Consider the following 23,497-nt stretch of genomic DNA (forward strand, 5'->3'; position numbering starts at 1 on the left):
CGGCAGAACACGGTTAGCCATGGCCAATGAATCAGAGAATCACGAATCCCATCATTATGTAAAGGAAAGAAACATAAGCGATGTTGTGGCAAAAACGTGTGTTAATTTAGGGTGGTAAAACTGTTGTGATCATGCCTCAAGCTAATGTTTGACCTATCCACACTTGTGCTCAATGATTCGCTCTCGTCGTTCAAGTGTAACCAGGTAATCAGACATCGGAGTAATGGAAAGCTAGGATGTCACGATTCTTACAGCCCAAGGTTATCACCCATACCGTATGTAATGGACCACAATACGGGCCCATTTGGTTAATTGGAATAGGAATCTGGAATCAGAATCAGAATGGCCCATTGTGAAACCCCACCTCAAACCCTATTTCTCTTTATCTAATGACTAAGGGTGTCAATGAACCAGTTTTGGATTGGACCCCGTCCCATCCAAAATCAATTTGAACGAATTGGATTGGACCAATCTGGTCGAAAATATTTATTATATTGGATTGGACCTGGTCCATCAGTAACAAATTTATACTGGATTGGGTTGGATTAAGTCAATGGACCGGATTTGGATTGAAACCAATCTAAATCAAAATGAATTTGAACATATTGGACAGTCCAAATTGGTCCAAAACAGTCATTGGATTGGACCTCATCCATTTATAATGGACTCACAATGGACTGGATTGGATTGAACCAAATCCCGTCCAATTGACACCCCTACTAGTGACAACCATCCTTGGAAGTCATGCATATCTTATGAAATTCGATTCAAAAGAATTTCAATTCCAATTCTTACTCAAACCAAACCAAACCAAACAGACCCTAAGGTTGGCCTCAGCTGGATGGCCGGTTTAGCTCTTGCAAATTATAATTCCATCGGCCTTCATGACGCTTGCATTCGATATTCCGGGTATCGAGGGAAAACTACATTAAATAACACATCAACTGCAGACGTTTCTGTGGAAACTTGGAATCCTTTTCTATTTTCCTCCTATGACAAGACATGGAAGTTGCAATTATTACCAACTCCGGGGATTTTAAAACCGTTAGAACCCTTGAATTAATTATTGGATAAAGGAAAAGCGATTTAACTAAGGAAACATGAATATAAACGACCTTTTGTTACTGAAAACTCAAATTTGTACACTCACTTAACACTTCCCGGACAGGCAGGAAACCCGCATTTCTTCGTATTTAAATGAAGTGCTCCCGGAAATTTACACCTGCTAATAAAAAATAACAGCCACCAGCCACCAAATCACCAATCAATAAGTGGTGGACAATCGAAATTACTAGCCTAGTCAAAAGCACAGTTTGACAGACTTAAGTTGAAGATAATGAGAATTCTAGCATACCTCGCCGTCTTAGATGGCCACACAAATATCATATATACAAAAGAAACACCCTGCAATATACACTTGACATGAGTACATCATGGAAGGGAAACTCCAGATAAGAAATATAATAAGAGTTTCCCAACATACTCAACTCAACAAAGCGTTGCCCCAAAACTGTTATAACCAACCTCTAAATGCAAAAATGGAGTGCCACCTAATGCAGAAATCCAGGAAGTCAGATAATATCCAGTAAATACTAGTAACCTGATTAACGTAGCAAGACGATGCTATCTGAATACAAGGCTTCCATTCTGCTGTTGTCTCAAATTTTCAATATGCGAGCGATAGAATGATTTTAGTGCCTTGATATCACTGCCCTGTAAGCACATGGTTAAGAATGACAGCAACATTAGTGAAATGGAAGTTTATTATATCTTTAATTCTATAAACTTCTAATTGCTCAACAATTTTCTTTTCAAATGGTCAAAAGTTCCAATATTTTAATTTAGTAATGCCCACAATGACTAGGCCTTTTGGGCTCAAAGTTGACCATATAGAAGAAGAATATGCAAACATGCCAAAAATTTTTTGCACATGGAAAATTCCTGGGCCGTTTAGAAGTCCCCCCAAACAACCTGACCAAAAAACTCTTGTCCTCTTAATTATTAACTATAAACAGCAGTAGTAATAAATGATTTGAGGGCCCGTAATATAACATTAGATGTGGCACTTAACATAGTCAAATGGTAGAACAGGATTCATGTAGCTAAACCCATATAGTTGGGACAAAGAGTTGAATTGTTACATCTTATACCTGTAACTTTTGACAGTATTGCTCAGCCAAACCTTGGGGGCAGTGAACTCTTGGGAAACCTTTTGATACAAAGTGAATGAGAAAATCATCACCAAACTTCTCATACATAACTTTTTGTGCCACAACAATTTCTCCAAACAGAATAAGCTGTCATTCAGAATCAGAGAAAGCAACAATGTCAAAATTATCATGGAGGCACACTGCTAATAGTAAATGATAGCATACACAACATTTTCAAAATCATAACAAGGTGTGCATTTGGAATAAAACCCATAATTAATTCAACTAATGGAAATTTTTAGGGGAAAGGGCTTTCTGATAAGTAAATCCAAGGGCCTATTACCAAATGAAGGTCCTGGCTATCTGTTGTCTTGAATGGGGTAGATTGGATAATTATCAAAAAAAAAAAAAAGAAGGGGTGGATTGGATATGGACTTTACCTTTGGCATTTTTTACACAAAGTGACTGTCAGATGTCAGATTCAAATCCACGTTCTACACCTGTCAGACTCAATCCCGTCTTCTCAGTTCAAGATCAGCCCCCCCAGATATTTGTTGTCCTTATAGCTTCTCATATTTCAGCCACATGCAGAGATGATTTGGCAATTTAAAACAATCCATCAGAAAGAGGACTTTCAAGATCAGTCCCCCAGCCCACCACAAAGTCCAGTCAGCTGTACTGAACTCACTGCATATTGGTCCTCTTCCCAAGTTCTACTCATGTAAAACAGACTATAAACCTTGCTCTGTTTGGATAAACTTTCATTTATTTCAGAGCTTTGGGCTGTGAGAAACAATCAACGGCTGGCTCTTCTACTGGTATTTTTCTTTCTTTTTTTTTTTTTTTGTTTTGGGGGGTGTCAACCAACTTCTGTGTGTTCTTTTGCAAGGAAGTGTAGGTCCCACAGAAAGTGAACTTTCCCTTGGTAAATTTTTAAGCCCCTTCTCAAAGAAACATTCAACCTAAAAGCTTAAGCTGTTAAGTGAGGTCCTTGAATAGGTTTTATTCTCTAACATGTCCCCTCACACGAAAGCCCATTGGGCTTGAAGCGAGGACAGCACAGGTCCACCCATACCTTGTGCTGAAACTTAATTTATTATAATGGGGGTGACAAGAATCGAACACTAGACCACTTGGTCAAAGTGGCTCTGATACCATCTCAAAGAATCATTCAACCTAAAAGCTTAAGCTGTTAAGTGAGGTCCTTGAATAGGTTTTATTCTCTAACACCCCTCTCCCAAATTGGTAAATTACTTACCCATTAAGGAGGAAAATTGGCCAAACTATTGTGGGACTAAAATGCCCTTGCCAGCAGCCCAGCACACAATAGGTAGTGCTCTTTTGGGAAATCGCCTCATTTAACCAGCTAACATTTCCTGACAAAAGAACACAGGTAAAAGGATTTACCTGGGTAAACAACTTCCTGGCAAATAACGAGGCCCTGAAGCCAAAACACAGCCTAAAAAGCCATGTGCTTTTTTAGGCTTTAAAAGCACAAATCCTAAAGTTTATCGGAACACAACCTAAATGTTTTATATCAATCTTTTTGCATATTTGCAATCTGTATTACCTTGTATTTGACATGGCATAATCTCAAGAATGCATCAAGTCAGTACCCAGACATGGACTATGGCATTGAATAAGGAGACCAAAATGATTACTCGTCACCTTACTACTTCGACAAAACTGACCATTACCATCCTCTCAGTTCAGTTAAATTTGTTCAGCAAGCTCAACGCTTCAAATGTCTTATCTTCAATGCTAGATGTATGATAGTGGAACGAATATGATAATGGAGACTTTTCAGAAAAAAATCTTTTTATGATTCTCTGATTAGATATCCAGTGAATCATTATGAGATTAGGGTGGGTTTGGGGTAATCATCTCCAGATGGCCAGCTATTTCAGGTAATAATAAGGCTTGGATTTCTTTGAGTTTTGTACCATTTGTAGCCTGTTTAGATTTACCAGGAAAAAATTGAACAGAAGGGTAGTAAAGGAAGAAACGTCAAAAGATTTCTAGCTGTTGTTTCATTCACTATGGATTTTCCTACTGTTTCACCAATAGTCTGAACTCTGAAGATGTATCTCAGTCTTCATTTGATGCTGACCCATGGTCATTGTATATGTCTTGGCTTGTAAGAACAGATGCCTAACATCAATTTCCCTAAAATGAAACTAACATCAATATTCAATGACAGAAAAGCTGCAAAGATTTACACATTCTCTACCCCTACTTAGAGCCAAATGCAGCCTAAGTAGCCCACAGACTGAACAAAGTGTAGTTATCCAACTTTGAATCTCAAAAAAAATTTGTATTGCAACCAAGCATTAAGGAGAACATAGAATGTTACTATGACACACTCCTTAGCATCGAAGTGATGTGATAGAACCCCGATTCAGCCATCTCAGGTTCTGAGGGTTCGGCCAGGCAGTCTACCAAAGATATGGCACCTCCTATCAAATTTGTCTACTCCAGGAAGACACGTCAGCATAACTAATCCACCCCCCCCATGTGCGGGCAAATCAGGTTGTTATGCATGAGGAGCAGTAGTATAAATATCTCTGTGAAAGTCTGAGGAAGAGCAGAAAACATTACCAGAATTCCTTTCCTTCTTTTTATCTTCTTTCTTAGGAGGAAGAGCTCCCTCGAAGTAGATCAGTTTTGCTGTCTGGCTTATCATGATGACATTTATGCTTAAAGAAATCAAGAAAATGTATGCCTCAAATTATCTAATTACCTTATGGAAAAGAGTAGCATAAGGTAACTAGTTTTATAGTGATTTCTCAAGAACAATATTGTCCATCCAAGACAAGATAGAAGAGAAGGTATCCATGGAACTTCTTTTGATTGATACACGAAAATGGAACTTTAACAGCAATATATAGATCCAGATAAGCAAACAGACAGTGGACACCAGTACAAGAAAGCATGGTAGAGGATCTTACAGTGTTGGCATCACGGAACTCAAATGACTTGTCAAGCACACTGTACAAGCAACAGTTCATTGCAAAGGTCTCAATTATAAATCTTTGGAAACCAGGCACCTGAGAAATTTTTTTCAGCTCAGTATGAAGAAAGGAACAGAAAAAGGCATAACCAGCAAACATTTGAAAAGTGGCTTACCTTTTCTTCCACATTAGGTTTGGCACACCAGTCTTTGATCAGTCTAATAAAAATCTGTACACATGTCTGAATAGCAGATACAGCAAAAAATATTAGGCTTTAGTCTAAGAAAAACCTGTCAGCATTCATCATGCAATGAAGTCTAAGCCGAATAGTAAGTTAAAAACAATAAGCACCTTCCTAGTAAGAATATCCTTGTGATTGCAAGAAGTGTATAAGAGTAACTGCATTATTAGATCCAAGTAGACTCTGCTTTTTGGGGCAAGAAAAACTGAAGATAGGTCATGCATAGTTATCACATGAAGAAATGTGTACAATGTCCTCTGAAGTTCTTCAAGCTCACGAATTTCCTACAAAATGAAGCAGGCGCTCTTAGCATGCATGTAAAAAGTGTTAAATAACCTCTATGAAATCATTGCAAACAAATGAGCCACCAGAGAGCACTTAAAATAAATCCAAGGTTCAAAATATCAATACAGTCCGATACGCCGGTTGGGGTGTATCGGACTGTAAGACTCACTTCCTTTTTTTTAGTTTTTTTTTTTTCAACCTGGTTCAGAGGAGTCGGTTTAAGGCACATCTACCCCATGAACCGGGACAGGCCCCGAAACACCCACTGTAGGGGTGTATAGGGAGGCAACCGATACGGCCTGATACATACTGAAATTTTGATCCTTGAATAAATCCTTTATGCATGGCACTTAGATACACTATTTCTTCCATTCAAGTAGCATTCCATTTTTTTTGGTGGAATCCATTGAAGTAGCACCCAGGGTTATTAGGATAGCCCAGTGCACAAGTCTCCCACCAATGCAGGGTCTGGGGAAGGCCAAAGGAATGCAGGCTTAACCCTGCAGATACACAGACAGAAAGGCTGTTTCCATGATTTGAACCCTGGTCACCCGGGTTGCAATGGAGCAACCCAATCATTGAGCAAGGCCCACCCTCTTCCCCAAAGGAAAGGATAAATGAGTAAAATAAATGTTAAGGGAGCAAAGTCAGGGATAACCATAAATCAAGTGAAAATTCTAACCATCAAATTATAGATGATATCCACTCTATGATACAAAAGACATGTAAAGCAAACATTCTTCAAACTCAACTGCTAAAAGTAAAAGATTCAATTCAATGACCTAACTTCATATGTTTAACATTTTCAAACACATTTGACAATGTAGGTTTGTCAGTAATATGGGTCAAGACCTAAATGAATAACCAGATACCTTACCTCAGTGTTACTTCCAGGTCCAGAAGGAAATGCATCCCTTGGTAGAATATGAAAAACTCTACTTGCAATAACAGGGAAAATCTCCTCTAATATATCACCCACCTTGGTACTGAATTTGCATATAAGCTGATTGATTAATATGAGAAAACCCACCATCGCTTTTGACTGCAACTGTCATAACTTCCAAAAATCATAACCAAATAATTGAAGTCATGTAAAGAAAATATTGTCAACTAGCATCTCATCAAACCTATGATTCAAATCAGTAATCAATTACTTATCTGGACATTAAAAGTGATTGACATAACCACATCATATACAATTTTAAGCATTAAAAGATATGGCATGAAAACACTTTCATCCTAGCATGCAATGAGAAACATTAGACTGAAAGGTTATCGAGGCAAAGCTTGTAAAATGAAATACAAGGATCACCATAAACCCCACCTAAAGAGTGTGGTGCATCTAGTGACATTAAAGTCAACAATAATAATTAATGTACATGATAAGCAATAATTTTTTTTGATCAATAATGATAAGCAATAATTTAAAAAACAAAAAGGAGGGAAAAAGGTAGAATAAATAGGAAAGAAACACTGAATATGGGTAATGCCCTATAAACTACAAACGTTAACAAGAATGGCAAATGGCAATACCAATAAAGATTCATACAGAAGGAAAAAATGGCCAAAGCAGAGGATGCTGGTGAACTAACAATAAATGAAGATAAAAGTTAAGATCAAAATTCTATTATACCTCACTTTCAGCAAGCAACTGTTCCAATGCCTTGGGAAGGTAAGGAAATACAGACACTCCCAAAGTGTCCACCATGCGGTGCACAAATGATGTAACCTGCATATTGGAACAGTTAGCATTAGATAATAGTGTTGTTAATGCAATATCTGAAGAAAGTAATACCACATACACTACTTACCTTACTCCGCAAAGGCTCGATTTTTGGAAAGACCACAAGAATCTGAAGAAGGACATCAAGTGTCTGGAACAAGAAGAGCCAAATACAACTTTAGGGATGCTGTAAGAATCCATAATTAGGATAGCTAAATACTTGCCCTGTATGAGTTCTTTTATTTTTCTTGTATGTGTGTGTGTGGGGGAGTCCATGTTCTTCTCCTTATTTACTTTCTGATTTTCAAATAGGGTGTGGATTTTTTCCTTTTTTCTTTTTTGGGAGCGGGTGCACTAAGATGGGCTCTATCAATCATTTCAGAAGGATATATATACACGTAGTAGCAAGAGCTTTCATGTTTACAACCTAACCCACCCCCACCCAGTGACAGGGTCTTCTCTACAAAACAGAAACAGTTTAGTTAAATGGTCGAGACAATCTGATTAGACTGCTTTAATAGAAAGCAAAAAGGTAACGCCTTGATAGGCTAGTTCAACCTTGCAGATAAGCAATCCAGCTGGCTGAGGCCTAGAAAAATAATCATAATGTCACACGTAACATTGCGCTAACTACCAAAGTCTTGGATACTGACCTGCTTGAACATGACACCAATTGCAGGACGGCTACAGGTGACAAGACGCTCACTGAAACCCTAGAGAACAAACAGTTTCATAGTAAGCACAAATTCTTTTGCATATATGATGTATGAAAAGAAGGTTCCAGTCAAAACTCCAACATGTGATAAATCTTGTCTATTGATTACTAATTTGATTGTTTTTTATTGATTACCAAGTTTAATCTGGCTACAACAGACAATACCAGTGAAAAGTCTTATAACTAGGAAATGAAGGGTCAAACTAGCTGAACAGGAATGCAGGTCAAATTTGTGACTCATGAAAGCACTAAATTACTAGCAACAAGACAATAATGAATAATGAAGCAGTCAGTGAACAATACATTATCATTGCAGCCCAAACAAAGAAGGCTACCTTAGAGGTACAACAATTACAATAGAATATCCTTCAATACATAACAAGAACACTGAAGAAATATAAATATCAATCCAGACAAACACAAATGAGTTAGAACTGAAAAAATAACAACCAAACAAAAAAAGATTAATCACCCTATAATTAATAAACACAAAATATTCAATTCCTTAAATATGCATAATACATATAAAAAATTAACAAATGTAGACAAGCAGCAATGACTGAAGTTATAGCTTACAAGCATCTCCTAATACTATGTTAAATGACTTAACAATGGGATGGAAACCTTGCTTAGTGCATTGATTGCCATGATTATTTGCTGGATAATAACCACTTTTGCGGAACATTCTTCAGCATTTTGTACTTTGGCTTCTAAAAGCAGCACCTCGACCTGTTTGACATATTACATTTTGTACCATACAAGTCAATATCAATTTGATAACCAGGAGAATCAAGACTATAAAAATACACCAAAAAATGACAAAAAAGAAAAAAAGCTCTTCCCGGTCACTAGACATAAATATAGATCCTTTAACAATGGTAATTCCATCTTAACCTGTTGACAAAGAGGAGTAAGTAACAAAGAGAGGTACTCAGACTGCTTTTCTAGTGGAACATCCTCCATCCCAATTAATAAACCAATTGCCTGCAAAAATGTAGATACTAATTAAATCAAACTAGCTGAAGAAGAAAGCACCTCCCTCACAGTTCATATGGTAAAACAAACCGTAAACTAGATAAAACTGAGTTATACCTCAAATATGTGAGTTCCATCTTCTGATCCAGAATAAATCAACTCTTTTGATGTCCAATCTATATGTGTAAGATTGCTCACGGTATCTTGCAGACTCTGTTAAGCAATCATTACATTGAAAAATGTATTAAGGAATTTAAAGGAAGTTATAAAAGAGAATAGTAAGGATCAGAATCATCATCTATAATGTATTATAAAGAAAGGAAAATGTTTGAGCAGAAGAGACTGTGAGAGGACCTGAATACCTGCAAAATTGTCTCTACAAAAGGCACAAGCTTTGCTTTCAGCAGTTTTACAACTCTCATAAAGAAATAACTTGCCCTTCGACTCACATTAAGATTTGGATGGTATATGCCCCTTTTATCAAGAAATGCAGCCAACACCAGTGGTATGTACTGAGTATTCTCCTGAACAAACTTTATATATCTGGTTATTGTCTCTAAGTATACAAGTGCCACAAGCCGATTAGAATGGCAAGAAATCCGTGCAGATAGGATCATAGGCACTAATTCCTTCAAAAGCCCACTTCCAGCTCTCATTTCCTCATCACTTATTGATTCTCCAATGGCATAGAAAAGAGAAAGCGCAGACTCTACCTCTTCAACATTCTCATCTGAACTAGATACCAAGGCAGTAGCTAATGAATTCCTGATAAATACCTGGGTCACATCAGGAGCAACACGGCCCACACTACGAAGCAACACAAATAAATCCTTTCGATGCTCCACCATCCTATCTTCCTCTTCTCTCCCAATCTTATCCGGCATATCAAGGTTATCTCTATAGACACGATCATAGCAAATTTGTGCACGTATCACCTCTAATATCTGACTCACATGAAGCACTTGTTTCTCCCTCAATGGTGAAAATCTCTTCATTGTTGCAACATAGCCTGACAAAAATTGGACGATGCTGAATGTGGTGTCTACCTCACAGTTCTGCATTACATAAAAGACTGTGGGAAGGACTTCATCCAGAAGCTCCATTGAGATCCTCCTGTTCTCTTCTGAATCTAGACGTTTGAAACAATCCAAAACCTCAGCTGCATAGCCTGTAAGCATAGCTGCCAACTTGGAAACTAATTCAGAATCCACATCTTTGTACACTAAACTGAAAACCCGACTAATTTGAAGGCTCTGCAAGAGTGAGATCTTGGACTGTGGATCCATCCGTTTAGAAACCATTGCTAGAACACAACCAGCGGCAGCACCCCGGAGCTGCTCTGGAAGCGCCTCAACCAAGATGAGCTCAAACAACAAGGGGATGAAGGCATCATTAGCAATTAATCCAATGTCAATCCAAAATATGTATCTCCGCATAGAATCCAAGACACTAGTGCACAACTCCGGGTCAGAATTCCGGTACAGGGAAACAATGTCATACCAGGTCCGGACAATCTGAGGCACGCATTGTTGCCTCATTGCATCCTTAACCCGTCCAGCCACAGCCACTTCCTCAGCACCACGGGGATAATCTAAGCTGATCAGCTCATCATCCAGAGTGTTCAAAACCCGGCAGAACATATCAATCACTGGCGCACCCTTGCTCAGGTGAGGAAGGAAATCAATGAAGACGGATGACCAAATCAAAGGATACTCAAAGTATATGAGAGTGACTAACACCTGAGAAAACTTGTTCTTTATAAATGCCGGACCATCCAAAACCCTAACCAAGTTCTTATCATCTGAACCTTCAAAGCATGCAATCGATAGTAAAGATTTCCTTATATACAACTTCTCATCAGGAGTCAAAGATGAGTACCGGAGACAGAGAACTTCGTGGAGAGTCTGCAAGGACCAGAACCGGACTTGGACAAAATTAGTGCAAATGATGCGTTCTATACAAAGGCGGCAGATCGACGGAGTTTCTCTGACCTGTTGACAATAAGCAACTGCCTGGGATTTCAGGACGGGATCTATAGTACCGGATTCATCGAAACTAATGAGTATAGCTTTCTCAAAGTCGTCCATGGGGGTCCTAAGAACCTAAAACCCTAGAATAAATCCTTACCCCCTAGAAGAACGCGATTTTTTTTTTTAGTTTTTCAGTCCTTTCTGCTCATCTAAACTGGCAAAAACTATGGAAGCTCAATTGATTTAATAGATTTTTTTCTGTTTACCGTTCGCCAAGTTAATTTCTTCTGCCGCAACTTACGATAACTGATGGAATAAATTGCCCAAAAAGAAGAATAATATTAGCAGCAGTAACGCAGTGGAAGCTCGATTTCGGGGGAGAAACAATGAGAGTGAATGCTGTAGAACATCGATCGAAACTTACCTCGATCGAACATGAGACAATACAGATAATAACTATCTTTAATTTATCAAAAATTAGGGTTTCCTTTCCGCTCAGATAAAGAAAGTTTTTCTCTTATTTTGATTTTTGGAGGGGACGGAGACGGAGACTCTGGTCGTAAGCCTTAACGAGCGAACAAGAAGCTACGTGCGATTTAAGGGTTGTTTTTTACCTTTTTTAGTCTTTTAGGGATCAAAATTAATTAAATCTCCCTAGTTTTCAAGAAAATTACCGAAAAAAACTGGTTTTTTGGCACCGAAAAATCCGATTCAGTTAAACATAGAGCCGCCCCCGTTTCAACTATCTTGATTCACGGAGCGGTTTTTTCTGTGAAATAATCCAACACATTATAACCGCATATCGTAGTCTTATTACTTTCCTCTTAAAAATTATATCGTAATCTCTCTTACGGGAAGCAACAGTGTGTTTTGACTGCATAGCGGAGAGCGCCGTGTAGTTGGCGAGCGGCTAATAGAAAGGAAGTGGCCCTCGCAAACGTGCCAACTGGCTGAGATCACCGTTCACTGACTGGTTGTTATAGTGGACACCAGATTTAGTCTTCCTCACACCATTCTCACACAATACCTACACCCGTGGATTTGGAACATCTCCATATATATTTTTTTAATTCATTAGAGATGTTATCAATGCACAGCTGCAAGTCTTTCAATACTGTGTGTGGTCAAATTTTGTGAGTACTAAATCGGGAAACAAATGGGTTAAAACGGCTGCTCACATAACATTATCTATATCTCATTGTACATAATAACATGTAAGAGAATGAGATATTCTCTATGTGTGGCTGCAATGATATGTGAATAGGTGTGAGCAGAGTTGTCATGTGTAAGAAATCCATATTCTAGTTAAACTTATAGTTCAAGGTAAGATATTTTATTACTGCTGAGCATCACTACGTTCCTAATGGCACACGTATGAAAAAATGCCACACAACAGAGGCAAAGTTGTTTCTCAAAGATGTCCTCACAGCTTTTTGTAGTCATGCATTGGAAATACCTCTAAACTTGTTTTTTCTTTCATGGAGAGATATTTCCAATGGCTGTAAGGAAATGTGAAGATGACCTTGTGAGGACCAAATCTGATTTCCTCATTTTTACTTGTTTTTTCAAGTGTTTTTAAGCCATTTTCAAGTAATATTGAATGCTTCAACATATGTGAGGGCAATTTATGAAGAAAACCTCATTTTTAATGTTTCTTGCAATGGAAACAAACAACATTTTAGCCAACTAAAAAAGTGGAGGAGATAGGAGTGCAAGTCATGTGGGTTTAAGTTCAACCCAAGCCCAACCCTAAGAAGTGAGTCTAAGGCCCAAACATGAAGACCCAAGGTCAGGCCCAATCCATCCAACTTGGATCTACCCTGGACTGAAATCTGATGCTCTTGGACTTGGTTTCGGCCACCTAAGGCTGCATTTGGTTTAAAAGAAAAGGTAAAGAATGGAAGGCTTAGGTTTCCATGTCTTTTCTTTCGAACCAAATACAACCTAAGAGTTAGGCTCGAGCTCTGTTTGAAAAATAAAAAGGTCCAAACTTTTAAGCTTAAGCCCAAATTGAGGACTGAAAATCAAAGCCCAGACATGTAAAATTGTAGGCTGAATCGGTTTGACATCAATTTGGGCCCACCCAGTTTACAACTTTAGAAGAAACATTTCAAACAATATATCTAATATATTTACTAAAGAGTCATAGGCCAAGCTTCAAAGACCAATTCACTTCTATGGAGCTGGATCACAAGGGGAGGAGGCGTGGGTTTGTGGGAAGGAAAGTTTTCCACTTTGTGCTAATGGGTTGTGTGTACTCTATCACTGATCCCACTATTAAGATTCATTAATGGATCAAATCTATATGTAGGTAAAATGATTCGAATACATTCCATTTGGAGTAAAGGCGGGATTCTCTCCAACTGTTTTGTTGGGCCCAAACATTGAATCCCTATAAAAGAGTAAATTGCTGAAACCTCTTCTAAAGTTTCTGATCGTGACATTTTTGATAATAGTAATTTTTATATCTCAATTTTACAGTTGCAATTAAATCCTGTTTGTTAGAATTCTCTAACAAGAGATATAAAAATATTCAAAATACCTATGCAAATGTTAATTGATTAAAATATTTATTTTCCACATTTCCCCTTCATATCAATAACTACCCCAAACCTTTTCCAAATTTCCATTTATATCCAAGATATGATTCTATCCAACTATTTCATTGGGACCCGACCGGGAGATGATCGGACTGTTTGATCTAGGAGTTGGTCATGGCTTCAAGTCGGTTTTGAACCCATGCACCGTTTTAATCAGGATTGAGAATGGATAATCAAACCTCTTGACCTAGGAACTGGTGGTCAAAATGGTTCTATCTCCATGTTGACTTTTAAAACCATGGTATCATATGTCAATGCTTGCAAAGAATAGTTGTGGAAATATTCAACCCTTTTCGCTGTGTTAGGACATTTAAACAACTACGATAAAAAGGTTTTCAAAATCTAACTGTTTTTTCGTCTTTTATCCTTTTTGTTGTTCGAGTGGTGTTCATGGATCTGTGATAGTGTGTCAATTGGTATTTTCTTATTTGCAATGTTTTTTGAATTGTCGTTGACCCGAATAACCTAGAAACTGTCTAAGCAATCAATTCCGTTTCACCCTTAATCTGTTTCTGGGTCAAAATTTGTTGACTTGGTCAAAGAACCGTTGACTCGGGTGGTTGAATCATTGACTCGTTCCACCCGGACAGCAGTTCACGGTTTAAGAAAGTGACATAGAGGGGAGAAAGTGAGAGACGAACTCAGATTTGAGATCCAACATATATATATATATATATATATATATATATATATATATATATATATATATATATATATAGATAGATAGATAGATAGATAGAGAGAGAGAGAGAGAGAGAGAGAGAAGAAAGAGAAGAAGAAGAAGAGATTGCAAAGGTTGGAGAGAAATCGATCTCAGTTCTAAGATCTCATATTTGAGATTTGTGTTTGTTGCCACCACCACGCTGTTGCTACTGCCATTATTGCCGCCGGTGAGCGTCGAATCCTCCTCCTCCTCTTCCTTCCCTCCTTCTTCCCTCCTTCCCTCCTTCCTTCCTTTCCTTTCTCTCCTTTTCCTTTTTCATTTCTCTCCTTCATTTATTTCCTTCTTTCTTTCTTTCTGAAATGACAACTCCATAATCTCTTCTCCATTCTCATGTAAAACTTTTATATGATAATATTTACCCTAATAATGCAAACCGTCCAAACTATTTGATTCAGACAGTTGAACCACTGACCCAAAAACCGGTAGCTAGAGCGATTTTGTTTCCAGGTTGGTTTTTAAAACCTTGCTTATTTGTTTGATAATGATAGCCAAGACATTCTACTAACAAGAAGTAAATAGTTTTGGGGGGACTGATGCTCTAGAAGGCTTGTTTGGTGATTGGATTGGATTTATTTGGTTCATGGTTGGAATCAAAATCAAAATGTCAGAATTGGAATTGAAATAGTCTATTTCATAGTCTGTTTGGACCAAATAGGAATCGAAATGGAAGATGTAATAAGCTGGAATGAGATTTCATTCCCAAGGGAAGGGGAGGGAATGCCATTCAAGGATGGCAATTTTCCCCTTCCTTGACGGGGACCCAACTTCCTTGAACCATCGGGTCGGGGATGGGGATTGAGGTTCCCGCCCCGACCCCGGTTATATATATTTAAATTTTATTGATATTAAATGTATATTATATATATCAAAATATATTTAAAATATTATTTATAATTTAAAATTTTTATTTATTTTAAGTAAATTTATTTTTCAAAAAATACTATTATCTAAAAAAATTTAGGGATTTGGATTCCTATGGGAAATCAATCCCCATTGGGGATCAGGGATGGAGGACAAGTTTTATCCTCAGTAAAAATAGGGGACAGGAATGGGAGTTAATTTTAGAATTGGGGGAAGGAACGGAAAATATGATCCCGCCTTGCTGCCATTCCACTAGGAGTGGAAATTGATGAGGGGTAAAACGACTCCAATTACAAATTGCCATGTGGAAACCAATGCCTTCCTACAACACTTTGGTATCACATGTGGCACGACCTTGCTTCAATACACCTCGACATATTGGCTTATGTCATTCAAGCCAACTTTGACCCCACTTAATAGCAACACAACAGATTGGATTACGGGATCCCTAAGACGCGCCCACTTATCGTTCCAAGCACCAACCTACTTCCGACCTGGGCAGCCAATGGCATGGGTCATCACTCCAACCTTACGAGGACTTCGACCTCAACTTACATGGCATGTCTCCCATTATCCGTTTGCATCAATTAACGCCCCTAACACGACGCCCACCTGGCAACGATAAGCCTGATTCTTCTGCTTCACGGGGAACTAGACAAGTGCCTATGCGACGCCGTGCAGATGTGCTCCATAAGCAACAAACGGAAAGCCCTATCACCTCCGAATATGTCAAACATGTCACACTGAATCTTGAAGCCTACCTTAGGGTGACCCCACATCCTCATAAGCTACGCTCACTATTTTGCACACTTACTATGCTCTAACTATCTGCCTATTAGCTCTCATTCACTTTGTCAGCTTGGACTGTTGGAATCCCCACACGGGCTCTTTCGCATGTTTTCATCTTGCAAATACGACATGCCAACCTCACTCCTGTCGTCCAAGCTGTAACTACCAGCAGTGAGTCAATGTGGATTCACCTTCAATAATAGAATTCTAACTCCATTCAATCAAACAGTTGGAACAGAAATGACCCTGTTTCAATTCTCATTCTATACCTATATTCCCGCGAACCAAACGTATCTTTAATGTTGCGTTCCGGTTTGCAAATGTCAAAATTTAAAGGGTTGGGTCATGGGTGATGTGTTCGTCTAGCGATTTTTGTGGGCAACGCTTGCTTGTCCCAAGGTGGGAACCTGCCACATTCATCAATCGTCATTGGGAATGTGGTACCTCTGAGGAGTCACGGCCTTTAATATCACGCACAAAGAAAAAAATTATATAAATTATGGTGCAAGTCCTTATATTACTTTTATAATTCCAATTGGTAGATATTGTTTTCTACTTGAGGAGTCAACCGATCCAAAATCAAGTCAAGGTAGGTCCCAACTGCAAGGCTTGAACCCAACACGAAAACCAAAAATCGAAGGCCCCTATGTAACAAAATGTCAAGTTGGATAGGACCATTCCAATTTCCAATTTAGAACTGTTAATCTTTCTCCACTTCATTTTTTTTTTCGAATGTCGATGAAACAACCACTAGCCCAGATAGTTTATTGAAAATTTTATGAGCTTTTATGATCATTCAAGTTTCAACAATTAACTACTTAATTTCTGTTTACATAGTGCAATTCGAAAATCCATATGTGCTTCTTTACCCTTTTAAGTTTTAAAAACAGCTACGGCACAAACCATCTAATCACAACTTTACCCTCAAAAAAAAATTTGAAAAACTAGTCTTAAGCCTATTTTTCATACATTTATGTTATACAATAATTATATAATAATATTGATGATGCACCATCTTGTGCTCCCTACTGGTATATAGTTTAAATGTCAAATTGAGTAGGTCATTTCGTTGAATTGTAAGAAAGTGATTATTAAAGTGTCTGGGTTATTTTATTCATGGTGGATACTTTGATGCTAAGTCAACGAACTGGTATTTGATTGTAAGAGAGCTAGAGAATTTCAAGAGCTAAATCGCACGTACCTTGTGAGGTTGGAGGTGAGGCCTTTATATGGGCGAGCTACCGTGAGCTACAAAAAACGTATCTGGGATCTCCGGTCTGTCTGATTCGAAAGTGGTTTCACGCCTAGAGGTGGACTCCGTGTAAACAGGTAACATTTATCCAATCCCGCTCGAAGCAAGCGAGGATATAACTGGCTCTTCCGATGTGGCATTATGATCCTGAGGAATTCAGAGGTGATGACCCGCTAAAGGGGGAGATCACTAGGCATGTCAGGCAAGTCGCTAATTGGAGTCGAGTCATATCAATGGAAGAAGATCACCTCTTATGCCAACCTGAAATCTTGCCTAGTTGTTTGTAGTTCGGCCTTTCGGAGTGGTGCCGAGGTTGTCGAGGCAGTTGTAAAGTCTTCGAAGTGCTCCTAGGGTTTGCTTACGTGGTGTTGAGATGTCACTCTACTATTCTGCAATGCCACATCTCATGATATCATTGGAGGACCAAATTACCCCTCATCAATTGCCTCCACTCCTGAGTTCGGTGAGGGAGTAGTATTATCCCGAGGTGATTCGGTCAAAGCTCCGTCCTCGATCATGGTCCAACCAATGGCTTAGGATCGGATTGGCTCGATCAGTCCGACCTAGGCACGAGGTAATGTTAAGGGATGTGCAGAAGCCACATAGCCATTAGGTCGCGCAAACGTCAAAAATGCGCTAAACTAATTTCGACTAAGAATACAAACTATCGCATCATTGCAAACCATTGGATCCAACTGATCTCAACCATCCATAGTTTGGTTCAACTATCTATAAATACGACCCTTAGGGGACCAATCCACTCACTGGTGAGTTCGTTGTTACTGGCACTCTTATTCGGCCTATAGGCCGCACTACTTCTCCACTGAATCCGACTAGGGGGATGTCAGCCAGTAGCAGGCCCTTTCTCTCCAGCTCCATTTGCTTGAACGCCTCCAAGAAGATGATATATGTTGACCTGTTGAAGTTGACCAGAATCCACTTTACCTCGAAGTCATTTATTACTGACTTGACCACAAGGTTGTCATCATGTGGATATTAGATCCCGCGAGCGTCATCCTTGGTGAAATAAATTACTTCCTCCACCGAGGGCGCTTAGGCGGGTTCTCGTCCTCATGCACAAGCTCTCGGACTGAGTTTTTTCTAGTTGAGGTGCTACATCCTACCACAATGGATCCGTATCATGTTGATTGCACCACGAATGGGCCACTTTTCTAGTGGTGGGTCTTGGGGAGGCTGGTCTCTACTCGACTACGGTGCTTCTCGGGACTGGTCAATAGGTTGGCAACGACCTTCCTACTTGATGAACTGCTTCATGTAACCTCGGCGGACCAGCTCCTCGATCTCGTCTTTGAGATTACAATAGTTTTTTGTATCATGGTCAATATCCCGATGGAAGTGGCAATACTTGTTCTGGTTCCTATTGGCACGGTCTCCCCTCATCCTAGGTGGCCATTTGATGTTCGACCTTGTCTATCTGCATCAGAATTTTTGCCCTCTTAGCGTTAGACTAGTATATTGCAGTTCTAGACGGGAGGAGTGTGAGAACGCCAACCTGAGGACCTACTACCTCTGTAAGGGGACTTGCTTCTTTGTGGTGACCTACTGTGTCGGCTATGAGGGGACTTGTTGCACCTCAACAACTTACTCTTCTACTTTTGCTTGTTGCTCCCAAACTTGTCCTCAAATATTGGTTGTTTCGTTGTATAATTCTAGGCTAGGGGCCTTAAAGTCCTTGGGCCATGGGGCCATGAGGATTTCCTCGGCCAGTGGCAAAGTGCGAGTCACCGGTTGTGTTAACAAGGTGGCGATCTAGCTCGCCTCCTTTTCCTTTTCTTTCTTTTCAACCTCCTCATTGTCATTCAGGGCAAGGCGGCTCCTCACCACATTGCGATTTGCACATCTGCGATGCCTTCTTCGGGACCCCTCAGTGGAGTTGGTGGCCTAAGACGTCACAGCTCGTGTTGATTCCACAACGGAACCTGGTTCTGGTTGTTGTGACTGCGAGGTGAGTCCGATACTTGATTTTGGTTATAGTTGTCGTGACGACAAGGTGGGTCCAATAATTGATTCTAGTTTAGGTCATTGGGCTGTTGATTTTGATTGACGTTCTACCCAATGACCTACTATTGTTGGTGGTGCTACTACCGCATCCATGATAATGCAGCAAAGTGGCCTTCCAACATTCTTATTCGTAGGTCAATCTTGCGAATGAACTGCACTAGCTCGTTGAATTGGCGACTATCAATTCCTACAAGAACCATGGAGAGCTCGACCAGTGGAAGAGGCACGTCCACGGTGGGTAGAGGGCAGTTAGAGTTTTGTGTGATAGGGATGCCTAGTAAGGTCAAGGGAACGATGAAAAACCCAATAGTAATAGAGGGGATCTCAGTGCGCATGGCGTGCTGGTCCTGCCCCCTTGTGATTGCTCCATCAGCGCGTACGTTGTTGACGGGGGTGTTGCTGGAAGATGCTATCAAAGATGTAGTTAGATAGAGAGAGAATGTGGTAATACAACTTTTGTGTAGCGTTCCCACAGACGATGCCAATTGATGATGTGCGATTTGATGCTCCCTGCTGGCAGATAGCTCGGATGTTGGACTGAGTAGGTCGCCTAATCAAGCTATAAGAAAGTGACTATCAAAGTGTCCGGGTTGCTTTACTAGGGGTGGACACTCTAATGCTTAAGTCAACGAACTTGTCATTGATTGCAAAAAAGCAAGAGAGCTAGAGAATTTCGAGAGTTAAATCATGCGTACCTTGTGAGGTTGGAGGTGAGGCCTTTATATAGGCAAGCTGCCGTGAGCCTCACGAAATGCATCTGGGATCTCCGGCCCGTTTGGTTTAGAGGTGGTTTCACACATGGAGGTGGGCTCCATGTAAGCAGGTAATGTTGATCCTATCTCATCAAAAGCGGGTGGGGTAATAACCGAATCTTCTGATGTGATGTTGTGATCCCAAGGAATTTGGAGGCGATAGCCCACTAAAGGGGGAGGTCATTCGGCATGTCAAGTAGGTCGCTAACTGGAGTTGGGCCAAATCAATGAAAATAGGTCACCTCTTACGCCAACTTGAGGTCTTGCCTGGCTGTTCATAGTTCGGCCTTTTGTATTGGTGCCGAGGTCATCGAGGTGGTTGTGAAACATCGGAAGTACATTTGTTTGGTTTTCTATATAAGTAATGGTGTTCGATAGATATCAATCAATGAGTACTAGGAATGCAAAGAAGTACATTTGTTTTGTCATCTATAAAATAGCATTGACAAATAAACTTAAGGCCCCGTTCTTCTGTCATTAAAGTAAATTCATTTATTTGTGTTCTTTTATCATCAGGTAGGTAAATGAGATAATTTTCCAAAGGAGTCTTAATAGGAACATTTTAGTCTTTATAATAATTTGGGCAACCTTTTCCCTCCATAGGAAAATGATGTACTCACTTAGGAGATAAATAATACTTACTTTAGAGGGGATTGATTTGTTTCCTCTTGCTATGGATTTCTATGCCTCTTTATCACATGTGATGAATCATGAACCAACTTCTGCGGATTACATCTCGGTTGGATTGTTTAATCTGTAATAGCTATGGGCCTAAGGCAACTTCTGATCCGGCCCATCCAAAACCATCCAGTTGGTTACCGGGCTGTAGAATATAGGTTAACAACCCACTGGATCGAGTTGAAATTGGTTGGGTAATGGGCGCCCATTGGGTATTGTCATAAGAGATTAGATAGAGAAGCAGAAGATGAGAATGAGCAGATGATTTGAGACCACCGGATCTTTAAGTTTTTTGTATGATTTCAGACTATATGATCCTTTAAGCTCCTTTTCCCTTTTTTAGATGTTGTTTTTTCTCTATCTTACAATAGTCACTGATTAATAGTTAAACAGAGATGGACCTTCCCTTCAAATTAGAGAAAGAAAACACAGAAATAGACTTATTCTCTTTATTTATTTATTTATTTTTGTGGGTGGGGGAGACAAAGCCATGATTTGAACCTTGTGAACTACCAAACTGCTCTTGTTTACCCAAAGAGAAGAACTAGAAACAAAGGAAAAACAATAATTGGATGGATCACAATCAAACTTAAGAACTGAAATTGAACAAATATATTGATTTGTTCGATATATAGCCAGTTAAAAAAAATTGAATCACCAGACTATGGTATGAACATGTTACTGTTTCAGCTCTTTGCAAACATCAAAAGAAATGTCCATTTTTTGGTAAGTTATTTATCCAGGTAAATGCAGTTATTTGGGTAAGTTTTTATTGGGAAACACTTATTCGGGTAAGTGCATTTATCCATATTCTTTTATTTCTCATGTAAATAAGATAATGACCATTTCAGCCATAAAATCTATTATTAAAAGGGCATTTTTAACTCATTCAAGTGTTGGCAACTTTCCTCCTAGGTGAGAAAGTTATTTATCCACCTAAGAGATGGGTATTACTTACCTGGGATACCCAGGAAAATAAACTTTCCATGGTCCCGGTATTCACCAAACATTGCTTAACAGTTGTCCTTTCACCCGGGAAAAGCCCTCCCAAATGGACACTAACTAATTAGGAGGCCCAAATACCTTGTATGAGAAGGTTATGAAAACAACGAGGATGATCTGCACTCTGCAGTAGTATTCGATGAGTTCAATTAGTCCTCGATTGCTTGTTGCTTCACCTCTATCTATTTCATCTTTGGGAAACCTTTTCGAAAGATCAGTTCATGGTGGCCTGAATCTCTCCATTTGACATTTGACATCTACCTTACCGCGACGAATATGGGTTCTATCACGAATAATTAGACCTGGCAAAAAATTGACCCAATCCGCAAATCTGACCCAATTTATCCCGAAAAAATAGGGTTAGGGTCTCATATTTTGCTACCCGAATGTGAAAATGACCTGACCTCACCCAACCCGAAAAATTGGGTTGGGTTGGGTCATGGGTCAACCTATTGACCCGATTGTCAAGTCTAATTAAGATTATTTATGCACTGTTAGAAGATTCCACTCTTTAATTTTTTTCTATTTAGTCTCTACTTTTTATTATTTACTCTTTAAATTGTTAAATGTTCAAGTTATTTATTTTATATTTGGAATTTTAAGGTTAATTCTTTTAATTTTGACATTTTTCATGTATTTTTTCTTTAATTTTTTTTAAATTTCAATTATTTTTTGGGATGACACGAATTGACACATGAATCAACCCTAACCCAAATATTTAAGGTTAGGGTTTAGCATTTAACAACCCAACCCGAAATAAATCTAAAGTACCTTGACCCAACCCGAACCCGACCCACCCAACCCAATTGCCAGTCTACCAATAACCAACGATTCCTCCTTTGAAAAACACTTCACATCTACACCATCTACCACAGTACCACACTCATCTTTGAAAAGTACTTGTGCGCATTTATTCATATACTTACAAAGTTTACTTGGCATTAACGTGGAAAAATCAAGATGAACTTAGCTAATCTTATCTTGACAATTGAGACCAGATATTTTTGAATTCTAAAAGGAAGACCTCATTTTGATCGTATGAGTGGGGCACGGCACGGTAGACAGCGACATGAAAAAAAAAAAAAAATTAAACAAAGAAGGTAACTTGGCTTTTCTGCAAACCCAGTTGTTGATAACTTGATACCACTACATGTATATATAAGTATATTATGTTTGTTGTGCCCCGAAGTCTAAGAAACGCTTAAAAGACCAAAATATCCACTACTATCATATCTAAATTTGTTATAATGATGAGGTTCGCTAAGGGTGCTTTTGGTCATTTGATGTCTAAAAGTAATGATGCTATATAACTTATAAAATACAAGTTGATAAATAGGAACTTGACCAACCTTAGTTTTTCCTTTTTTTTTTTTTTTTAATTGTGAGATGATATTCTCTATATCATATTTTTATTTGGTTTTTCTATTTAATACATACATCACTTCAAGGATTTAAATACGATATTGAATTAGGGTGATACAAGATACATTACTAATAGAAAGACATCTTGTATGTGCGTATTGGACCGATACAAGTGCATATCGGCCCATATCACATTGTATTGGCTGACACACACCAATACCAACCGATATGCACCATCTTCGATTAAAAAAAAATGCAAACACTACTAATAGAGTGATTTGAACCTAGAATACCGCATACATGGCATTGAAAACCTTAAATTCTCCATCAAACGACTTGGCCATGCCATGCGTTGTGATATTTAATGAAATAACACATTTTTTTATTAATGTCTATCCAAATAAATAATCAATATTTATGTTTAACAATCTCAATTAAAAATTAA

At 38.9% G+C, this 23,497-nt stretch overlaps 1 protein-coding gene across 14 annotated transcripts; it reads right to left on the reverse strand.

The window, feature by feature from the left end:
- Positions 1 to 953: 953 nt before the first annotated feature.
- Positions 954 to 11,609, reverse strand: PSD (ARM repeat superfamily protein). 14 transcript variants are annotated; one of them, XM_088956495.1, is made up of 16 exons: positions 9,403 to 11,601; positions 9,158 to 9,253; positions 8,960 to 9,049; positions 8,690 to 8,794; positions 8,004 to 8,063; positions 7,439 to 7,501; positions 7,261 to 7,356; positions 6,505 to 6,675; positions 5,453 to 5,626; positions 5,277 to 5,342; positions 5,099 to 5,197; positions 2,151 to 2,297; positions 1,601 to 1,713; positions 1,355 to 1,404; positions 1,151 to 1,222; positions 954 to 990 (listed from the first exon to the last, which is right to left on the reverse strand). In XM_088956495.1, exons 1-13 carry the CDS (start codon positions 11,125 to 11,127, stop codon positions 1,624 to 1,626), a joined length of 2,982 nt encoding a protein of 993 aa, XP_088812621.1. In that variant the 5' UTR covers positions 11,128 to 11,601; the 3' UTR covers positions 954 to 990; positions 1,151 to 1,222; positions 1,355 to 1,404; positions 1,601 to 1,623. The 14 variants fall into 14 exon arrangements, with proteins under 14 accessions (XP_088812621.1, XP_088812624.1, XP_088812626.1 ...); XM_088956498.1 differs by having other exon boundaries at positions 1,151 to 1,225; positions 1,489 to 1,713; positions 9,403 to 11,599; XM_088956500.1 differs by having other exon boundaries at positions 954 to 1,222; positions 6,505 to 6,669; positions 9,403 to 11,609.
- Positions 11,610 to 23,497: the final 11,888 nt, after the last annotated feature.

The sequence above is a fragment of the Nelumbo lutea genome, chromosome 8 (genome assembly GCF_056320005.1).
Source record: "Nelumbo lutea isolate HS-2025 chromosome 8, American lotus-T2T, whole genome shotgun sequence".
Classification (NCBI taxonomy): Eukaryota; Viridiplantae; Streptophyta; class Magnoliopsida; order Proteales; family Nelumbonaceae; genus Nelumbo; species Nelumbo lutea.

Bases quoted from the DNA above. Each gene is read 5' to 3' on its own strand.
- PSD (XM_088956495.1), bottom strand. From the start codon at position 11,127: ATGGACGACTTTGAGAAAGCTATACTCATTAGTTTCGATGAATCCGGT. The intron at 5,343-5,452 runs GTGCTTATTGTT...TCTGCTATTCAG, and splicing joins AGGATATTCTTACTAGGAAG to ACATGTGTACAGATTTTTAT. The intron at 1,714-2,150 runs GTATAAGATGTA...ATGTGCTTACAG, and splicing joins AATACTGTCAAAAGTTACAG to GGCAGTGATATCAAGGCACT.